Source organism: Oreochromis aureus, linkage group 12, assembly GCF_013358895.1.
Source record: "Oreochromis aureus strain Israel breed Guangdong linkage group 12, ZZ_aureus, whole genome shotgun sequence".
In the NCBI taxonomy this organism is placed as follows: Eukaryota; Metazoa; Chordata; class Actinopteri; order Cichliformes; family Cichlidae; genus Oreochromis; species Oreochromis aureus.
Window position 1 is genome coordinate 15,995,886 of NC_052953.1, and position 21,669 is coordinate 16,017,554.

Sequence of the window (21,669 nt, forward strand, 5' to 3'; positions counted from 1 at the left end):
GCACCAGTTACAGTCTATACACACAAATATGTGCAAGGGAAAGAAAAAGCAAAACAAAACAATGGTTTTTCTTTATGTGGTTCGAAATTTCATGGTTCACCGGCATGCACGCAGACGCCAGAAACAGACAGAGGGTGTGCTTAGAGTGGCAAAAGTCAAAAACAAACTGACAGGGCAGCAGCAGCGCTTGCGTTGTTATGACGAAGGAGGGCTCCAACAGAGACAAACACACATTACTATGAAACGTAAAGCAGCTGATTTAAGGGGAGGAAATGAAAGGGATTACTTCTGTCAACACTTTGACTATGCAGTGAGGTTTTCTGTATGTGTGTACGTGTGTGTGTGTGTGTGTGTGTGTGTGTGTGTGTGTGTAAGTTGTACATGTGCTGTCTTGTTCCTCCCTTGAATGAAGTGTTAAGAGGATCCATAGGTTTAGCTGACTGGATAGGGCAGGCACACCTATTACACAGGGTCAGGACATCCCACTGACTGGAGGGAGGAGGGAGGCGGGAAGAAGGAGGGCAGAGACGATCAGCAGCGAGACAGAGAGAGACGGCGAGATACTGAAGAGACGCTTCTCTGCTTTGTTTTGTTTTTTTCTTCTCTCTCCCTCTCTACTTCCTCACTTCGCTCCCTGGGAGGTTGTGAAAGGGCAGAACAGAGAGGGAGACGCAAAATAATAGAGACAAAGGGGGCAAAGCCGAGAGGATGAAAGCAAATGTGAATGTGTGAGTGACTCTGTGTGTAACATGCTCTGTCATGCTGGTGTGACTACCGCTGCCTCCCCAACCGGCGTCGTTTGGCTGTCAGGAAAAGGAATGCTTTCCGGAGGAATGAGTCCCTGAACCGGTTCACCATGTGGATGTGGGACAGTAATTTCCAAACCTTTGCCGGAAGAATCCCACGGAAAAAAGAGCAGCGGCCGGAGAGCTTAGCTGGTCCTGCTGGGTGGCCGCCTGTGTGCTCGCTCTGCTGAAACTCTCACTTAAAAACTGAGTTCACACTGGGCTTAAGTCTGCTTTTCAGTTTCTTCCAGTTTACGTTTCTTTTCTTTTAAGCCGTCACATTTAGCAGGATTTTTATCTTCCTTAAGGAACTCAATGGATTTTATGGTGCTGTATAGTTTGATTTGTGAAACTGCCTTGTTACAAGCTGGCGCTTTTGGTAATGATGCCCTAGGACCTAACAAGTGAAGCTGGAAACTCAGAAAGAGCTCTTTCTTTACTTGAGAACTGTTCCGAATGCACGCATCACAACAGTGAACTTTACCATGGGACACTACATTATGTGCCGCGGCCCACGTAGACTGTGGGGCAGTGTTTGTGGATATATAGCTAAATAGATTTTTTTAAAAAGGGGTGCTCAAGGGGTGAAAGGTTAACAGGAAGCGGGACCAGCGCTGACACAGCTTTGGTATGAAGCCTGGACAATGCCCAGGTGCTCCCACTGACAGGTCCATGATGCACCTCAGTCATTTTCCTTTTAGAAGGCACTCCTGGATATGGTGAGTATTTGTAGTGGTGACGGTTTTAAACATGCAGCTGAAACTGTTTGTTTGTGGTTTTATCTTCAAGTGGGTTTACTGTTTTGTTCTGTTTTTTTCCCAGAAGTTAATTTAAAACACATGAAGTTGTGTATTAGCACGCGCACAGTTTGTGCACATGTTTGTTGATTTTATAGCATGGTTAGAGTTCCCTTAGGTCTAGCCTAGCCCAGCCTTGTGGCATTTTTTTCCCGAGCTTGGCTCAGATGTGTTTGGGGAAATTTATTGTTTAATGGGCCAGACATTTCCTGTCATTTTCTCCCACACTAAATGCTTCAGTTGATCCATAAATGTGAGAGCGAGTCAGGAATAGTGCACGCACACACACACACACGCTCGCAGTGGGTGCTGTAACACTTAGACCCCTTTTCGAGTGCTGGAAAAATATTTTGATAAAAGGGCCGTGCTGTTAGGTTTTTATTGCTGTTGTTTTGATTAGTCATACTTAGGATGGATATCTTATGGGAATAGTTGCCTCCCAGCTATGTTCAAACTGGGAGGGACACAGCAGTCAGTGATGTCATCAGAGCGGGCTGTTGGGATATGAGCAGCATTCTTATTTCCAGTGGTTTGACTTTCTCATGCTAATCATGCAAAAGAGATTTAATGTCAGTGCACTCAGAAAAGGACTGATGTCTTATTTATTTATTTATTTATCTTCTAGCTTCACCATGTTTTTGGTATGGCGCACAGTATTTTAGGATTATTCTGGTGTAAACTGGTGCATGATGCATGTAAAAGCAGAGGGATAATTCAGCTGACATATCTGCTTATTTTGCACAGCATGTGCATGATAAATGCATGAAATAGATGTCGAATCTAAAACCCCGCCATGAACTGAGTGTATTGTTCGGCTGAATATTGCAAATACAGGACCATTTAGTGACATTTCCAGCAGAGACAGTGAAAATTCTGTAGACGTGGAAAGAGCACAGAAGAATAAATATGATGAAGCAGATGGATGCGATACACGCAAGCGTGTCCACCCAGCTAGTGAGACATACGTATACAAACACACACATGCATGCCCACACACACACACACACACACAGGGTTTACCTTTCAGTCAGGTAGCGGATTACAAAAGCAGTACCTCCTTGGTAACACTGTACATGCAGATACTGTAAACAGATACACAGCAAAACATCCTGGTTCCTTCTTCTTCTTTCCACATACACTGCAGGGATTATCATGCATGCAATGTCAGGTTGTATAAACATAGCCTGGGGCTATGGGGGCCTATTGTGTAAAGATTAAGTAAATTAGCCTGTAAGTGGTAAGTCATTGTATGTTACCATCCAAGCCTGTCTTAGGTTTTTGCATTTTCATTTGCACCTAGTTTACTTTCTTGTTGCTTCACCTGAAATTCACAAGCCACAAATGATAAACGATAAATAATCAAAGCTATTACAGGTATTTGTATAATCTCCCATGCATGGGATTCTTTGATTTATTTGAGCAAAATCTCACTAAGATGCGGTTCACAGTCTGCTGGAATGCACTGCAGTGCTGAATTGGATGGATGTAGCAAATATCGTGACAGTGTTGGACAATTCACGCCTGTCACAGTTGTCAGAGACTTGTCTCTGGAAATGGGCGATGTGCTTGTCAGACTCGGTTTATACCTCAGGCAGGATTCCCCCCCCCCTTTCTCTACAGCAGTAAATCTATTTGACTGATATGTTGGTGTGTGAGTGAAGAGGAGCTTTCAGGAGGAGCTATTCATTGCACCGTGATAATGGACACATCCCCTTCTCTGCGTGTTAAACCTGTGGCATACGAGTCAAGAAGCACTGAGAGAAGAAGGCTGATAAAGATTAAAAAGATAAATCCATGCCTGTCTAAAATATGAATTCATATATGCACTCACCCACACGCGAATACGTAACTGGATTTGTTGAACCTTTAAAAGCTAAAATAACGCATTTGAGCAGATGCGACTCACTGCACAAGCCATGGAAGAACATTATGCACCCTCTCTTTCTCTCTCCCTCTTTCTGCCTCCTCACTGCATTATTGTCAGGTTATTTTTACTTTTTGCATCTGTATCGATCACCGTGCTTCCAGCCTCTGTATACCTGAAGTTAAAATACCCAGGCTCTCAAGAGCTTTGCAACAACCGCTCTGTCCTGCAATGTTTGACTGGGCTGGGTGTTGCCCACAGGCCCACAATGAATAAACTGAGATGTATGATTGTCTAAACTTCATTAAACACTAACCAGAAAGGAAATGAAAAGTGTGTGTAGTAATCCAATTAAGTGAATCCAGCGCCTCACAGACTGGGGAGAGAGAATAGACAAGGCTATATTTAGAACATGGGCTGGAAATGCATTGCTGCATCGCTTTTCTCTGTTCCTCCCTCTGCTTTACATTGGTGGTGTGTACTGTCACTGTCAAATATTACTGTACTGTCAAATATTACATTTTTGAGGGGTATTAAAAAAAAAAGTAAGCAGTTGGAGGACATCAGGTCTCATTCCCTTCCTTTTCTCCCTCCTGTCCTTAACTGTCGTTGGCCCCGAGGGTGGCTACCTCAGATGTACCGCATTTTGTCAGTAAGATAACAAGACGCAAGACATTGTTATCTCATTTCTTTGAGGCCTTCTCCCACTGCACATTGTCATTGATTCTGGGCCAATCTCAGCCAAACTTTAGATTGCTTTCTATCACTCTGAGTTACTTTGCTGGGACTGAGGCGGAGATTTTAAAATGGGCTTTTTGGAGGCTGCAGAGACCTGCTGTCACTTTTGGGGAGACAAAGTCATCAGTCACTGGCGTCCCGGAGAACAGGAGTATATGTATATATGTGTGTGTGGGAGAGAGAGAGAGAAATACAGCATTACAGTTCACCTACAGCATCAATCTTTGCCAGCCTACTGTGCAGTGTGATGCTGATATATTCAGCCTTATTAAAAGCGCTCCCAATTCACTCCCCGCCTGAAAAGGCCACACAGTTTAACACGGTTTCTTCTTCACACATTTTCTTACGCCGCATTCTTTCTACCTGCTTTGGATGGGTGTATGGTGAATGAAATGATTGATAACTGCTCTTGGCTTGTATGCAACTCAGATTATTGTACAGTGCAAATCAGAGCATCATGAAAAGAAAAATACTAGCTATAATTTGTGCCAAGAAAGCTGCGACCCAGCAGTGTAACAGGATATTATTGAATAGTGTGTCTTGAAGCAGAAATCTACCGGGTTCTTCTCTGCACTGCTGGTTATATATTTTAATGATATTGGCTGCTACAGTTTGCATACACAAATGCATCTTAAATCGATTGTAAATTTTGAGCTTAGCTGGTCTACAGGGTGCTTTGCAGCACGGTTGCCATTCATGCACAGACACACTCACGTACCAGCGCCTACAGAGCTGCCATGTAAGGTGCTTGCCTGCCATTAGGATCAACTGGGGCTTCTGTGCCTTTCCTTAAGGACACTTGGATGCATGTGGATGGGTAGGGGGGGAGCCAACCTTGCGATTAGTGGACACGCTGCTCCACCACCTGAGCCACGTCTGCCTCAGAGCAAAAAATAAAATAACCAATTTCAAACTCATCAAGTCAATGTGATGACCTGTTATAACTTGTCTGCACTCTCAGCCATACAGAGAAGCCAGCAGCTGCATATCTGACAGCCCAGTCAGGTCAAAAGATCTATGACTATTTAATTAATCTTCAGTGGAAAAGCAGATCGGTTGGTAAACACCTATGACAAAAGGGTTGAGCTGTTATTGCATCTTTAGTCCCTGCTCATATAAATGTCATCCTTACATTGTGCAAGCATTTCTTTAGTAAGAATTTCGTTGGAGCTTTGCCATCCCAGCTTGAATATAAACTTCGTTGAACCCTGGCCGACATGTTTTTACTGATATGTTTGAGGTTCTCTGTTTGGCACGTGCTGCTGTGGAGATAAAGACTCAACAGCAGTGTTTCCTTCTCTCTGTTGGAGAAATTTCATTTAGCCCCTCTTTTGAATTGCTAAATGATCATTATTTCACAGCTATTTTCCCAGGACATCTTGCTGTTGGTGCGTGTTTGTCAGAGCACACACAGTGACTCAGTCAGTACTGGCAGTCTTGAGATTTTCTTTTTCCCCAGCCTTCCACTTGCTTCATCATCCAATGTATCTTTCACACATTGCTGCTCCTGGATTTCTCATTGTGTTATGCTGCCTCTTATTCACGGTTGATCCCTTTCTCCTGTGTGTAATACAGCAACCCCTCATGTGTTACATGAAATATACCCAAAGAGATCCAGTCCATGACAACTAGCGTCCAAAGGCGCTCTTGTTGTTGTTCATTACAGCGTCGCACAGCCAAAAGCACGCCTTCACTTTGGCAGACAACAATGGGCTAACACATTTTAGCTGGATTGGCAGTATTAAAATTATTTAATCAATTATCAATTTTTTTTCCAGGCCAGACAAATAAAATGAGTCAACCTTTGTCTGTTTGCTGAGTTAATGATGGACTGCTTTCAGCATTTAAAAAATGATTGAATAATCATATGCCATTTGTATCTTTGCATTATTATTCTGGTGGGTGATAAAACAAAAAATGCACTCACAGTATTTAGTGTGTTGGTCTTTTCAGCTTTGAACTACAGCTCTCAACTGGAAATATACACAGATATGATTTTTGATTAATAGACACAGATCAAGGGACAGGGAGATGCATTTCACTCAGCGCCACTGTCTTTGACAGGTACGACTGTACGGCGCCATAGTTACATAACTCTCCCAATGAATTGCAGATGAGATTATTACTAGCATTTCAGTTCCTCATAAAGTTACAGCTTTATGAGGTAGAGTGGATATGAAGTCAAAGCTTTAGGTAGCTTTGACGTCATATTCACTTTAAATGTCTATCTGTAATAATGGATAGTGTGCATTTAGCCTTTGCTGTCTTTCTCTGCTGTCAGCACAGCAGCTGCTAAATAGGGTATTTTAGTGTTGTTTGGTTCTGGAGGCAGGAAGATGGACACATCAGTTAGAATACACTATGGCAGCCAGGAGACAGGGGACAGCTTGAAACAAAAGCTGTGGTTAAGGGCGCTGGGACTTCCTGTGCAGCGGCACACTGTGACAGATTTTTGTGTTAGTTAAATGTAAAGTGATTAGCTGGTAAATTACAACACGGGTTTTTGCCTGGGTTTGTTTACTCTGTCCAGCTGGCTGCTTGCTGTAGTTTGATATTGTAATTAAGTCTCTATTATAGTATCTATCTATCTATCTATCTATCTATCTATCTATCTATCTATCTATCTATCTATCTATCTATCTATCTATCTATCTATCTATCTATCTATCTATCTAGACTCTTTTGTTTTGGCCTGTTGACTGTACAAAAGATGGAATGTTAAGATTTGGGCTCAAGGCAACTATAATCAGCACTTTCTTACTTCCGTTGTCCTTCATGGTACACAGCCTATTGACAAAGGTCCTTCACCGCTCGCTGTTCCATGATCATTTTTTTTCTTGACATTCAAATGTCATTGCTGATTCAAAAGTGCTGATGGCAAAAAACAAAGAAATTAGGAAATATCATTATAGCTTTGTACGTCACTGTTTGACCTAAACAAAACCTCTCTTTTGCCAGCAGATGTTATCGGGCCCAGGCCCTTTCCTGGATGAACAAAGCCGCCCTCTGCGGCAGCTCGTTATAAACTCTCAGCGCAGCTAAAAACAAACACTTGTAATGAAAGAAAAAGATGTGGAGAATAGAAGGTGGGCTGGGGGGAGGGTCATATGGCTTCCATTTCTTGGCTGCTTGTTTCTGTTATTTAATGATTGACCCCTTGTAGGTTTTCATTGCCAAGCAGGTGTTTAGTAATCCATAAAAGTTATGCTCATTTTTTTTAACAGTTCTTAGTCACCCCCATCAGCCAGGTCTAATTCGGACACCTCCCTTGCGATGCGTACATAGACATAGGAGACGGACACATCACACACGTACTGGGAGTTACCTCATATTAGCAGAAAAACATGTTGATGACAGAGTTTGTCTCTGGGGGGAATTGCTCGTGACGATGATGGGGATTAGGATTGCCATGATGACGGCAGTATTTATGAGGAGGCATAGAAACAGATTAGGAGGACTTAGGCTGAGAGGGAGTCCCCTCACACTCACCATCACTCACACACATTCTTGCTTGCGCACATACCTGACTGGATTTGGAAATATTACAGGCACAAGCAGTTTTGTTATTTCAACTAATTCCAATCCCAAGACAAAGGAAGGGGATGTTAGTTGTTGAGATGTATTTCTGGGTTGTTTTTTTGGGGGGGGGTGTATTATAAAGTTGAGCAGGAGCATACGGGAGCATACCAAACCACTAACCTGAACAGTCAAAATGTTCCTGCACTGACTTGTTACAGATTTTCAGTTTCAGTTTTATTGGTGCATTGAATCAGAGATCCTTTTCAGGTGCTGCACATCCATTCTCTTTTTATTACCAGTGTTTAGTCTACGTAATGCGCCCTTCTCGGTATTCTCGTAAGCGCTGGCATTTTATGAATGTATTTGTTGAGTGCTTCCTTTGAGGGAACTCCCACTTGCACAATCCAAACTGTTACACTTCTCATCCATCCGGTAAGACAGACTCTCACTCACGGGGTGGAGATTAACACTCTCGCAGCAGGAAAGCAATGAACACGGACACTGAGCGAATTTGTGACAACACTACCTGCACGTATTATCTATTTAACTTGGTACACAGGGCTAGCGCTGAAGCTGTCTGTTAGAGACTTTCTGCCTTTGTGTCTTCTCTAAATAAGTAAAAATCAGGCTAGTTTCTCTGTGCCCTGACAGTATTTACTAAGCCATTAAAGAAGCCTATGTAAGCATTATGCATTTGCATTAGTACCACTACAGACTTGTAATTTTTGACAGTACAGCTCAGCAGTCTTTACTGTGAGAGGGACAAAGTAAAGGCAGGGACATGTTCAAGAGAAGAGCCTGTTTTTTTAATTGTAGGCTTTGGAAGTTTTATGCTTTGAACTGGAGCAAATTTGGGTTTGTGTTAAAAACGTGTTTAAAATAATTGAAGATCCAGGCAGTCTGTTGCTCTGCTAGTCTTAGAATTAGGAATAGTTGAACTAATAAAGCTGTTAAATTAGTTCATGCTCCCAGATGTGGTGACTGTTTCCTCCCTGTTAATTCAGTTGTTGTTATTTAGGAGATTTGCAACAGCCTAAATCAGAAACTGTCCAGCAGCATTATTGTTGTGTGTACTAGAAGTGTATGAATAGCTGTTTCAGTATTTCAGGTTTCATTTGCTTTAACTGCATTATCACATAAGCCATTTTCTGCCATGCAAACTGCCAGTTAAACTTCAGTGAGCTGAGTGAGGCTTGCAATCCTGCACAGTGGACAACACCTGGATAGATCCATGCTGCTGACTCTAAATTTAGACCTTAATATCCAAGTGTTTGGGGCTGGCAACACACTGTTGAGTTGTCCCATTTTGAGCCTGTCCTTAAATGACCCTTGCATTATATTTCTCTTCACTAATCAAAGCAATCTTCTTCACACAACTGTTTGCTTTCCTTTTTTTCAATATCTTTGTGGCTTACCTATCAGCAGTGATCACACACTGTTGTGCAGGAGTGCACGTATTCTGATGATGCAATAAGAACATATGACTACAGAAATCAGTCGACTTTGCACATTTTGCTGATCCAATTCAAAGCATGGTTTAGTTAAAGTATTTACTTTGCTAATTTTAAGCTGCAACATAACTCACAGAAGCTTTTCAAGACAAGGCTTAGTTCCTTTTGTCTTGCTGAATTTGAAGTGGTAGTCCTTATTGTTCGCTATTTGAACTGCAAACACAGTCGTGGTCTGCAGTTCATTAACCCTTCATGTAAGGTTAACAAGATCCCATCAACCATTTCTGGAGATTAGAGCTGTTTGTGTGAAAGAGAAGGCGTACCTAATAAACTGCATATGAGGAGAGACTATAATTAAGGTAGCCGCTCTGACGCTAGTGTTCCCTGGGTATGTTTTGAGGAACAGCTTAACCTGGATAATCTCTTACGGAGGGCATCCTTGGCGTATACTGGCAGGGTATCCCTTACATACGTAAATATGTGGCCTCGGCTCTTACTTACTCTCAACAGCGTAGTGATGTCATCAAGGTTTTAATGAGGGATTACTCTGACATCACCGGGACTGCTGCCAAGTTAAGCCTATTAGCCTCACCATGTGCTTGAGGTGCGCTAGAGCTGGAGTTGTGACCCTCTGTGTGTGTGTGTGTGTGTGTGTGTGTGTGTGTGTGTGTGTGTGTGTGTGTGTGTGTGTGTGTGTGTGTGTGTGTGTGTGTGTGTGTGTGATATGTAGGAGCTTATTGAGCAAGCTGTGCAGGACATGGGCATTTGCATTATCCTCCATCTATTCATCTTCCCATTAATGTGTCCTTCAAAAAACTGCCTCAGCTTGCCAGCCAAAACAGTATCTGTGATGTCCATAGCTGAGTCTCTACTGAGTGGTTTAGAATTAACAACATAGCTGGTCAACAGCCGTGACAATGAAAAGCACTTCAAGACCCATATCATAATATTATTACTCAATATGTATTGTCAGTACACACTGGCATGCTGCCCAAAGCACACAAAGGCTCATGGAAGTCATACCCAAAACAAATTTTATGTCAGCGCTTTGTTCTATTGTTCTAATGCGCGGCAGCAAGCGTCACTGAGAAAAACCACTTTTGAGATTAATGGTTAGTGCTGTGATCACATTTGGACTGTACAAGCAGAGGCTACTTAAACTGTTTTTTTTCCAGATTATAAAACCGTTAAATAGCATCAGCCTTAATTGTAAACAGTTGTCTTTGTTGGGGTTGTAGCCAACAGTCTAGTGACTAAGTCTGTGCACCACAGCTGTTTCTAACAATGGAATATTAAAACCCCTGATGATACATCAACAACAGCTCCATGCTTGGAAGCCTAACCCCAAAATGTTTGTGGAACTTTTTTATAGAGACAGTGTATTACAAATATATGCGATATAAGCTTATATAAGCTTATAAATCTTTATCCTTCCTCAGTCGGCAATGTGTGGGAGCACATGTTAAAAGAAAATTAAAAGTTTTGCCTGTGAAAAAAGAAATAAAAGAAATCATCCTACATAGGCCCATGTTTTATTTTACAGAGGTGGAGCATGTAACTAACCCACAGCAATGAGTAATCTGTGTCCTGAACATATTAGACTGCCCCATTTTTCTTAAACTGTAATACACGCACGATGTCAGTCATTGTGCACACCGGCTCCCTACTTTAAGCCCCTTTACATTTAGATTAGACACTTCTTTTGTTTCATTACACCGAACAAGAAGATCCTTTGTCTACAGGTAAACTGACACTTCATTTAGAACTACCATCTTAAAGCAAGTGGCAGTTCATCCAAGTGTTACTACCCTAACCTTTCAGGACAATATACGTTACCCATAAGATCAGCTTCCGAAAAGATAAAGATTGGGCTAGTTTAAGAGCAGCGTGCATTCATAGCAAGACAATACATTTTCGGGGTGTCTACACTAACTGTTATCCTGTGCATTAGACATTGTTCATTGCACGTTGTCTTTTGTTTATTTGCAAAAGTCAAAACATGTATTGCAAAACTGCAACATTGCGAAACACGATATGATGGTAATGTTGCGATGGTGGTGTCAAAACCTGTATACCACCCACCCCTGCCTGAAGGAAGAGTAGTATTTGTTGTCCTTGCAGGTGTTAAATGTATAAATTTGCCTGTTTCAGATATAGTTTGGACGCTGAGACACAAATTAGTCAGTCTACATGAAATCATAAGAAAAGACCTTCTGATATCCCCCTCCATCATGATGATGTTGACCATGTAAAGCATTCAAAATTTTGCTATTTTATAAACTAAACCGTGAACAAAAAAATGAAATTGGCAGATTCAGGAGGAATGAGTGTTAGTGGTTACTTGAAGCCATTTATGATTCTGGTCCGCCAACTTTCTGATGTGACTCTGAGAGCTGTGCTGACACAAGTGTTTTTATGCCTCTGAGACAAAATCCTTCATGCTGGTCTCAGTACACGGTTCTCACATTCATAATGTCCGGCTTCGCTTCAGCTTTAACACATCACGACATCTCTCTCTCGCCACTCGCGCTCTCAGTACTGCATGCAGCAGAATGCATCTGCACTTACAGAGAGCACATTGCACAGCATAACTAAGAGCTTTTGTTGGTCTTATCTTAAGCAGTCACGCTTCTCCAGCCTTTTATTTCTCCCTCCGGTCTGCGCTGCATGTGCTTTCTATTCTCCTCTGTACTCTGGTGAGTTTCTGACCTAAACAATAGGTGAGAAAGCTTAAATCCTCCCCAGCCTGTGACTCAGCTGGACATATAAATAGATCACAGGTAACTCATGCATGGCGGCTGTCACACACATTAGGTGGCTGCTGTTTAGAACGAACTTCTTGGCAATAGACGTCCTTTCCCTGAGTGGACCTTAACAGGTAAAATATTAACTCTCCTAAATGGTCTCACTGGCTTGACCCTGTCAGTTCTCCTTTTCTCATTACACAGTCTGCCACCGTGTCCTTAGCAACTGATGCCTGATTGGCTGCGAGGACCTACCTGTCCCTTTTGAATTCTGCCAGGTCACCATAGCAACCACATTATAAACATGAATCTAGCAGGGGGACCGTGAAGGCAGGCGGGAAGAGTGAGTCGAGCTGAGGCGAAGGAATTGCTCCTTGACACACATGACAGCTGCTTTTAATGCGGCGTGACTGGCAGAGAGCTGCAAATACAGTACCGCCTGAAGCTCAATTACCATTCGGTTGTTGTCTCTTAATCACATTACCTTTGGTGATTTATCTACTTGAAAACAAATATCCAATCAATCTAATCATATTCAGTTTTCTTGCAACGGCAGGTGCAGTTGCCATGGCCCTGAGCTGCTTCAGTAGCTTTAATTCATAGTTACGACTCTCTTTTTCTTCTTATATCACACTACTGCCGTTCGGTTAGCTCAAATGGAGATGCTTTCTTCATTAGCACAGCTCCACAAACCTGGTGGGTAGAAAGCAAAAGCCCTTCTTCTCCTCTCGTTCCCTGTCCTTGTATATAGAAAAAGCTTGGCAACAGAGGGCCAACTAATAAAGCCCTTTCCCTTTCTTATGCCTATTCCTCACAGCCCATCTTAATAATTGTCTTCTGAGCGCTTTAATAAGATTATCTTACTAATCTGCTGCCCTATAATCATTAAATCATTGAAGAAGCCATGAGTCAGAGAGCAGTGAGAAGAGTATCTTTGCTGTTGCCCAAACTCTAGCGATACTCACTAAAAAGGCAGAGCTGTGAAGAAATAGTAGTTGCACAAGATAACAAAATATTACAAAAACTGCAAGGTACTGCATACTAGTCAGTGTTTTTTTGCTTTCTGGATCTCATTGGAATATTGAAACAGCAGCCAATTAAGTGTAAATCAGTCCAGGCAGTGAGAAAAAATGTTTATAATGGTACTACTCAGTTTTGTGAAGTCTAAGGCCTGAGTTTTTTTGCCACATTATTTGAAACTTTTGCCTTGTTTAACATGAGAATACACCTTTTCAGCGGTATTTATGACATGAAATGAAAGAAACGAATAATAATTTTAGTGACTTGATGTCATACAGTGTGTCCTGCGGATTGCTTAATGCTTCTGTTTCTGTCCTCCCTCTGCCTCCTTCCCTCTCCCACTCCCAGGCTGCATTGTCCCTGCCAGTCATGAGAGGACGCAGTAAATCAAAGCCCTCCTTGTCTCTCTGGCACACAGCCAGTTTGTTAGCCATGTACTGTATTCACCTTTGTACTAACCTGTAGAGCTCTGCAACCCTGTCACCTGGCCCCGTCATTGATTACACTATTCAGCTTTTCCCTCCACTGTTTTCTTTTCACTTTTCTTCTTCTGTGGCTCTGCGATATTTTTTTTTCACCCTCTTTCCAGAGTTTAGTCACAGCACAGTCACGGTGATTAAATCCCTTTAAGTATGATTTACAGTGTACTGTTGAAAACAATTTGTATAACACACACCTTTGGTTTGAAAAGGTGTTGCAGCTTGCATGTAGCGTTCAGATACAGTAGTTCCAGTTTTATAGCTCTGAGCCTCAGGGACACTGAGTGACGACAGTCAAACCGTCACCTGGCGCTCTGTCACAGCATGTCGCTGGCACTGATGGTGTGTGGCTGACTAGGCAGCTAAGCAAACATACGCTTGTGTTACAGGTTGTGTTTGTGAGAATACACAAGAGATGTAGAGGTTTGTATCACGTTGGTGTAATGACCCGTGTGTGTTTTATGTCTGTATATGTTGTGGCGTGTGTATTTATAATACTTGCAGTCAGACAGCGTTGTGTAGGTGTGTGTATGTCTGTGTAGGTGTGCTCATATGGTGCCGGCTCAGTACGAGTGAAGAAGCCTGTTGTGTCTGTCATCGCGTCTGTGACTTTGACAGCCTCCTTGTCCACCCAGGAGCTGTTGTCACATGCTGGCTGCTTTTGTCAGAGCTGAGCTGAAGCTGCAACCCCACAGAGGTTTACCGCTCTGTGGGTCTGGGCTGCTTTGTGTTTGCCTTCTTTACCCACCTGTGCATACATTTTCCCTGCAGAGCAGACTGCCCCCTGCTGGCAGCTAAGTAACAAAACACTCCAGTGATTTAGAGCTCTTTGTCTTTATAGCAGCGAAGTATCTGAAAATTATATAACATAATAAATGATAGTTGTCTCTTTTAAAGGCCATGAATCTCCTTGCTTAGTGGATCCCATTCCAGTCGCAGCTCTAATCATGACACCTTATCTTGCAAAACCACCCGTAAGCTTCATTTGAAATAAAATTGAAATAAAATAATAAACATGTCTTTCCATAATTCGTTTGCAAGTGTTCTGGCTCAAACTTAAGTTACTACTGTACATTTTACATGTGTTATTTTGTAATATAGTGTAAGGTATGTTTTGTGCTGCTCTGCTGCCATCAACAGGTAAAATATAGGAACTACCAGGGTGAAACGTTCCTATATGGGATGAGGTACTTTACTTCTTTTGTTGCTGTTATTTTTCAGGTCATCATATTATGTGTAAATGTGCATTGCACAGTCATAGTTGTGCTCCCCCCCCCAAAAAAAAATTGAATTCAAAAGCCACTGTTTGCCTTTGTGCTAACTAGCATCTGGTTTAACATATATTAAAGTATATTATAGCAACGTTATAAACAACCTTCCTCCTGTTTTGTGTAATGCTTACTTGGAATACTTGGAAAGTATTATTTTACACATCGTGTGAGCTAGTGTGAGCTAATTTCATAGCCCATAATAAGTGGCTTAAGAACTCTTAAAAAACTGAGAGAGAGTTTAACATTAAAACACTCATTAGAAGCTGGTTGTTTTATTTTTCCTCTATTTCCAAAATGGATTGGTTAAATGCATGCAAGCCAGTGTGCAATTATAACACCCAGTTTCTTGCACATTTTTTAAAATCTTCTAGTGGTTTGCATGCAGAAGAAATCAGCATGGAAGAAACAAATTCAAGCATTGCTTTGCTCAGTTTCATTTTCTGAAAGAAAAGCTTCATTAGCTCGCTCTTCCTCATGTGCGTCTCCCCTTCCTCAGTCTCCATATTTCTCCTTTCTTTCCTCTTTTCAAGTCAAACCCATACTGAGCCCTCTGCTTGCCTCTCCTCCCCTCTTCACCTGCCTATCTCTCCTCACACACTCCTCCCTCCTTCCTTTCGAGATAGCTTTATCAGGCGTGCCGCTCTGTCTCTTCTCCCTTTTTCTCTGTCCACATCTGTCTGTGACGTGAGTCTATGTTCATCACCGATTAAGAACCGCATCAAAATGAGTTTGCCAGTGAATTATCTGTCTTTGGAAAGGATAGCCCGGTACCGGCACGCCTGCTCCACCGGGTCGCCCTGTGCTACAAACAAGCCCATCGACATCAAACCTCGTGGCAGGAGAGGGTATGGCTCATCTTAGAAACTGAAACTATGTCGTGGAGGGTATGCCAGAGAAGGGACCTAATAAACTCATTTTTTTCATCTGCATGTTTTGAGTTGTTGGATATTCAATGTATTCTGCTTTTTTTTCTCTCTTTTACTTTTTCTTTTCTTTTGTGTGTCGAAATTATGGAGTAAATAAGAAAATAAGAAGTGGTAAGAGAAGGGAGATTTAGTGACTCTCTAGGGTAGTTAAGCTTTAGAGTAATTTCTCTTTATTGCTTTGTGTGTATATTGAGACTATGTTATGTGCATGTGTTTTAATTTGTGTTTGTACTACTTCTATAAATGTACACAAAGTCTGTGTGTTCTCTGTTATCAGAGCATTAACTGATAAATAGTTTCACCTGGACAACACAGACCTGGAGCAGTGTTCACACCCAAGTGTTGTGTAAATGGTCGTTGCTTGGTGGCTGCTTGTGTTGTTAGAGTTTAGTTCTGCTTTTTTTTTTCTTGGCTCTGCTAAACCTTTAGTGCTGGCCTGAATTGTGTGTGTGTGCATTTTTGCGTGTCATTGCATCTCCATGAGGAAAAATGTCTTCTGCTTTTACAAAACATGGTTGCGAGCAAGGTAAATGAAAAATATGCAGGTCCAATCAAGCCATTACGGAAAGCTTCAAGTCCTTCTGCAGGACAGGTCCCTTCACTAACTAGACCCGAGCGTAAGCCAATCGTTGGAGCACTCTGTCCATTAAAGCTCACACAGAACTGTTAGGACCTTGTTAGGCCAATTTTCCAGCTGCATCTCTCTGACAAACATGTATTGCACAAACCCCTGAAACTAAATGTGCTCATCAGCCTGTGTGTGTGTGTGTGTGCGCGCCTCTCTAGCATTTAAATATTAAGCAACAGTAATAGCTGGTGGTGACTGTAAACATATAGATATGGATGGAGCCCTGTCAATACTGTGACCTGCCATCTGTGCTTCACTCCCTTAGTTAAGTGCTATTTATGTCAGCATTGGCTCGGTGTGTTTGTCGGCACCATATACTGAACATCGTCCATGAGAGAGGCTCTTTTTTTAAAAAAAAAGAGAGAGCGAGACAAGAAGAAATCAATAATGCTGTCAATTAATGAGGTTGCCTCATCCATGTTACTGGTTTCATAAGAGGAATATACACATTTCAACACTAGGTGGCAGTAGTGTTTCTCTGAGTTGCACTGAATTGCAGAGTCTGCTATGCAGTTGGTTTAAAGCCAGTAATTTAATGTGCTTATTAGATAGTAGTTAAAGTATATACAGTATATTCTGAAAATGTATGTATACATGTTATAGTAATTGGTTATGCATGTGTTATACATAGCTTACTATAAACAATATATAACTAAACATAACAAGGCATAAAACAAGTGCTAATAGCAAATAAAATGTAAAAATCCCCCAAGGGTACAAGAGTACAGCAAGTAAGACCCTCACTTCACACATATGTAAACCACCCACTCCCTCCTCAAACGACCACACCCCACTCTCTTCTTAAGCGGGATAATTTGGTTCTTGATCTTTGTGTCTTGCACCTCTGCGCCCCGGGGATAACAGCTTAGTATAGACTAAATACTCACTATGTGTAAATATGTGTTCGTGTGAATGGATGCGTTTGCTTGTGGGTTACATTTTTATTCACAACAGACAGTAGGGAGGGGAGCCTGTATTGGTTATGGTCAGAGGGATTTGGGACTCGTGCGGTTTTAACGTAGAAGAGAAGCTGCCAGTTTTCTGAGGAAAGTCTTTTGTTGTTCTTTCTCTGACCACATGGAATGTGCAGACCGTGGTAATAGGATTAGTTTCACCACTTTGGCCATTTTATAAAGTACATCATTCTGCCATGCTACACTGAAAGCTTTAGATGTGCCTATTACAATTACTTGTGAATCACATGACCACATTTTTTAACTGTATAAAAAACTGCCAACCCTTAAAGGCACTGCTTATAGAGGCAGAGGCACCGAGATATCCATCAGAGTGAAAGCTCTCAAAGTGTTCATTTTTGGTCTCCCATGAAATTTTAAGTGGATAGTATGTAAACCTAAACACAGGGCCTCAGCATGTGATTTAAGACAAGCAGGCTAGTGCTTAGTAACTGTGCACATATATACGTTTTTAGTGGGAATTAATTTGTTACATGTATACATGTACGGTTAGTGGACCATGTCAATACTGTGACACTTTCACTTTCCTCAGGTCCTCATGGTTCTTCCCTCCTGTGCATTGGAAGCAGATCCTTTTTATATAAACTCTCTATTGTATTGAATTGTATAACTAAGTCCTTTTTCTGGTGCTTTTTATCTCTTGCTCTATTTCCACTTTTGCACAAAAGACGAGGATAACTCAACTGATGTCACTCGCACTGCGGGTGACAAAGAAAATCTCAGCGCTTTCAAAATAAAAGTGCTCAAATAATGTTTATTGTTATATGGATTGTTTTTTCCCTGTTTTTGCACTTGGTTGGAGATTTTTATTTCTTAGGGCACAATTGTTGTTTTTTCCCTTTGATCCCAAATTTAGAGCATTTTTGATTAAAATTAAATTAAATAAGATTAAATATTTTTTAAATCAGACTCTCAATAAATGCCGCATACTTGCATCTGAATATTCCCTGTGTTGTCTGCTGGAAGGTGCCATATTTCTTTTGGGATCACATGCTGCAGATGCTGAATGACTGGTGTGACAGACAGCTGTCTGTTTGGGTCTGGTAGAGCCAGTTGATGTATCTTGAGTGTGAGTGCTGAAATGAGATCACTTAATGTTAAAATATTTAAGGTAATAGTGGAAAAAAATGTATTTTCCTGAATACAACAAGGCAGCTTCATAAAGGGAGTCACACTTTATCTTGTTGCCATTTTTAGAGGTTTAGAGGTGAATAAGTAAATTTTAATATTTATTTATATATATATATATATATATATAAACCCAATTTTATCTCTTAATTACTTAATTATTACAACATTTGGCTTTATTTTTGTAGCGTTTGAACAGGCAAGTGACAAGTTACTTCATTACTCCAGAAATATTATTACACCCATTGTTAGATGCCATTACATATCTTAGCAGTTTATTCCCTCAGTGTTTGCTCTCAATTTGAGTGATGAGTCTTCACAGCAGTATATTTTTAACACCTGTTTAGTGTGGTTGTACCTTTCTGTATCAGACTATTGACCAGTGGCATTCATAGCTGCTGGTTTCAGATTACTGTGATAGCAGAGTGATTGACACTTGAGACTATTGTTTGAATTGCCTGGGGATACAAACCCCGCCCTTTAAAGAATTACTACTACCAAAACAACTCCTCCCACCCAGGACATAGCCCATAGCCACTGCTCAGGGAAGCAGACAGAGTGGGGAGTCATGTAACTCTTTGACAGGGACACATATAAAAGACAGAGCAAGGGAGACAGAGGTAAGGGGCGGGAGGGGGGGGGGAGAAACGTAGGATTAGGAGGAGATCTTATTTCAATCAGTCGGGGGGGAAAAAAAGAGTGAAAAAGAGTAACAGAGCGAGTGCATGGCTGGATTAGGAAAGTGGAAGATCACATGCTGATCTGGCAAGAAAGATAAGAGCAATTGAGTGAGAGGGAGAGGGAGAGCAGGGTAACAAGCCGCCTACTTTCAAATGATCTGAGCTCGACGAGGAGCAGCGGCGTGGTATTGTGCCGGGACGGAGGTTTTGCTGTTGAACGGCTCGGCAGACCTAACCACTCCACCGGACTGTGGAAAGCGAGCTCTCTCTGGATCTCTTCAGGCCAGAGAGGACTTTAGGAGCACAGCGGAGGCTGGCCAGTGGGCTCCAGGTGGCCCAGAGGGAGGGTGTGTGTTTGGTTCTATGTGCATGTGGACTGCGCATATGTTTTGTGTTTGGATGTGGAAAGAAAAGCGAGACCATGAGTATCATTCTTAAGCCACGGTCACGCTCCACCAGCTCATTGAAGAACACAGAGGGAATATGGTAAATAGACCAGAAACTTTTTCCCTTTTGGCTGCATTTCCATGTTAATCCTGCTGCATGTGTTTGTGTGTTTTTGTGGTTTGTGTGTGTGTGTAGGTGTGTGTATTGCTCTATTGTTCTCCATCTGCCTGTTTGTTTCTGTCGCAAATATTTTTTGCTCTTCCTTGCTGGAACAGTCAAAAATCCTTCCTTTCATTTTTTTGTCAGTGATGCTTTACTGTGTGGTGTGTAGCATCATTCCTCTCCAATCAAAACTTCTCCCATATGTCAGTTACGTGTTTCAGGGACAGTTTTCTGTGGCTTCCTCTGAGATCATGAACCTTGCTTAGTGCTAGACTGCATCAGACTACTTCATTGACATGAGTCTGGCTCGAAGTGATCCCAGAGTCTTACCCTGAGTATGCTCTTCCCAACGCTCATCTATTCAGCTGAGGAGATTATTTAAAACACAAGACAGCAAAGGAATCATTCATCGAGGATCGTGTCATGTTTCACCATGCGCTCTCATGTATGCACATGGCTCCCATTAAAATCAGGATGCAGAATGCAGTGCCAGAAGCGCAACTTGTCCTGGCGTCCCCGGCTTGTCTCCTTCCCCCTCCTGCCTGAGCTTGTCTTTGCCTGTTAGCATTCATGTCTGTATAAGAAACTGCCCTGTGGCTTGAGCTTTGGCAGTTAAAATTCACTTTTTTCACATGGATAATGGATCAGAACAACCTTAGACAAGTGTATAATGTGCTGAAATGTCAGAGGTGATGGTGGGGCTTGTGTGGCCCAGCAGCATGTGTTTTAAACCTGACGGACCTCGCATCAGTCTTCTCACAATGGTATATTTTAAACTGCTCTACAACCTCCCCAGCAGGAAAATAAGGCTCAAATGAAGTGAAGACATGCAGCAGTAATTAGGTCTTCCACTGCACTAGTTTCTCCAAATAGTCCTCATAACAGTCATTACTGTACCTGGTACGGTTTGAGAGGGTGTAAAACTCACAGTGTGGCCGTGCATAAAACTGACACTGGTGCTAGTGGTGACTGCAGCATGTAGCTTTCTCTCAATAAAGCCGAGAATCTGGCAGTGCTAGGTTTGTATGAGCCATCTTTTTGAACAACTACCAAAAGCAGCACTCAGCTGGACGAAGCATGCCGCCTCCTCAGTCTGTCCTGCCCTCCTCTCTTCTGTTATTTACTGTTATATGAAGGGTTCTTTCACTAATTCACAGCACTGCTTCTCTTTCATGGTTGTTATTGCTACACTTAGAAAGCAAACATAGATTTGTGACTAATAATGGCACTTTAAATATCTGAATTGTAGGTCTGGATCGTTAGCGTTGTTTCAAGTTACGGGTGACTGTAGGCTTTTTTTAGCTATATGGTTATGGCGACAGAGTGTGTGTCTGTATGCTCGATTGAATGCTCATGTGATTGCGTGTGTGAGTCTGTATAACACTGTTCTGCGGCCTGGATGTGCGATCTGTCCCCTGACCTGAACAAACTCAAACAGACCCCTCTCCACCCAACCTTGCAAATGCAGGTTTGTGTACATGGACTTTTGGTATCCATCAGAGTGTTAGCTCAGTAAACATGGCTTGAGTTTTGGAGGTGATGGATAAGGAAATGGGAAGGATCGGATGTTTGTGATATCTGGTTAACTTCATACCTGAAGAAGCGTTTTTTTCCCTTTCCCACCCACTTTATAATCATCAGTAATATCTGGTGTGATCCGATAAAGAATGATAGAGCAGGAAATGTGTGATTTTAAACTCGAGCGTTTGCATCTGGCCTTTGTCAGTCCCCCGTTGAGCATTTCAGGCAGGCAGTAAATGCTGAAGGTTACATGTCTGGCCTCTCATAGGGCCTGAAAATGTACAAGTTATCTAACATTTTTCCCAGGTTTGACCTTTAGCAAGCCAGTCCTAAGATGATGCATTAGACTAAAAATAGGTCTATATTTAAGTGGAGCTCAATGTATGTAGGAGCAGAGCTGTGTTGCTTTGCTTTGAAATATGTGAACCGAGATGACGCAGCATTGCCATGGTGACCTCCGTCTTTGTCGGTCTCTCATGATTGACTGAGTTTTCTGAATGGTGCAGAGAGTGTGCGCTAAGGTAGTGTCACAACTTAAAGTGAAGGATTGGCATTATTATATTTGACAGGGCAAGAAAAGCCAGATGGAAGAAGG

At 42.0% G+C, this 21,669-nt stretch overlaps 1 protein-coding gene across 7 annotated transcripts in view; it reads left to right on the plus strand.

Moving 5' to 3' along the window:
• Positions 1 to 21,669, plus strand: part of pde4d (phosphodiesterase 4D, cAMP-specific) — a 197,396-nt gene that overhangs the window by 146,081 nt on the left and 29,646 nt on the right. Inside the window, exon 1 of one of the 7 annotated variants that reach the window (XM_039620669.1) lies at positions 552 to 1,504. The exons of 4 other annotated variants lie outside the window; for them this stretch is intronic. In XM_039620669.1, coding sequence (XP_039476603.1) covers positions 1,416 to 1,504 — 89 coding nt within the window. In that variant the 5' untranslated portion in view covers positions 552 to 1,415. Of the gene's footprint in view, positions 1 to 551; positions 1,505 to 15,302; positions 15,514 to 18,990; positions 19,491 to 21,669 lie in introns of those variants that run through there. 2 more of the 7 variants (XM_039620668.1, XM_031750761.2) reach the window with 2 other exon arrangements.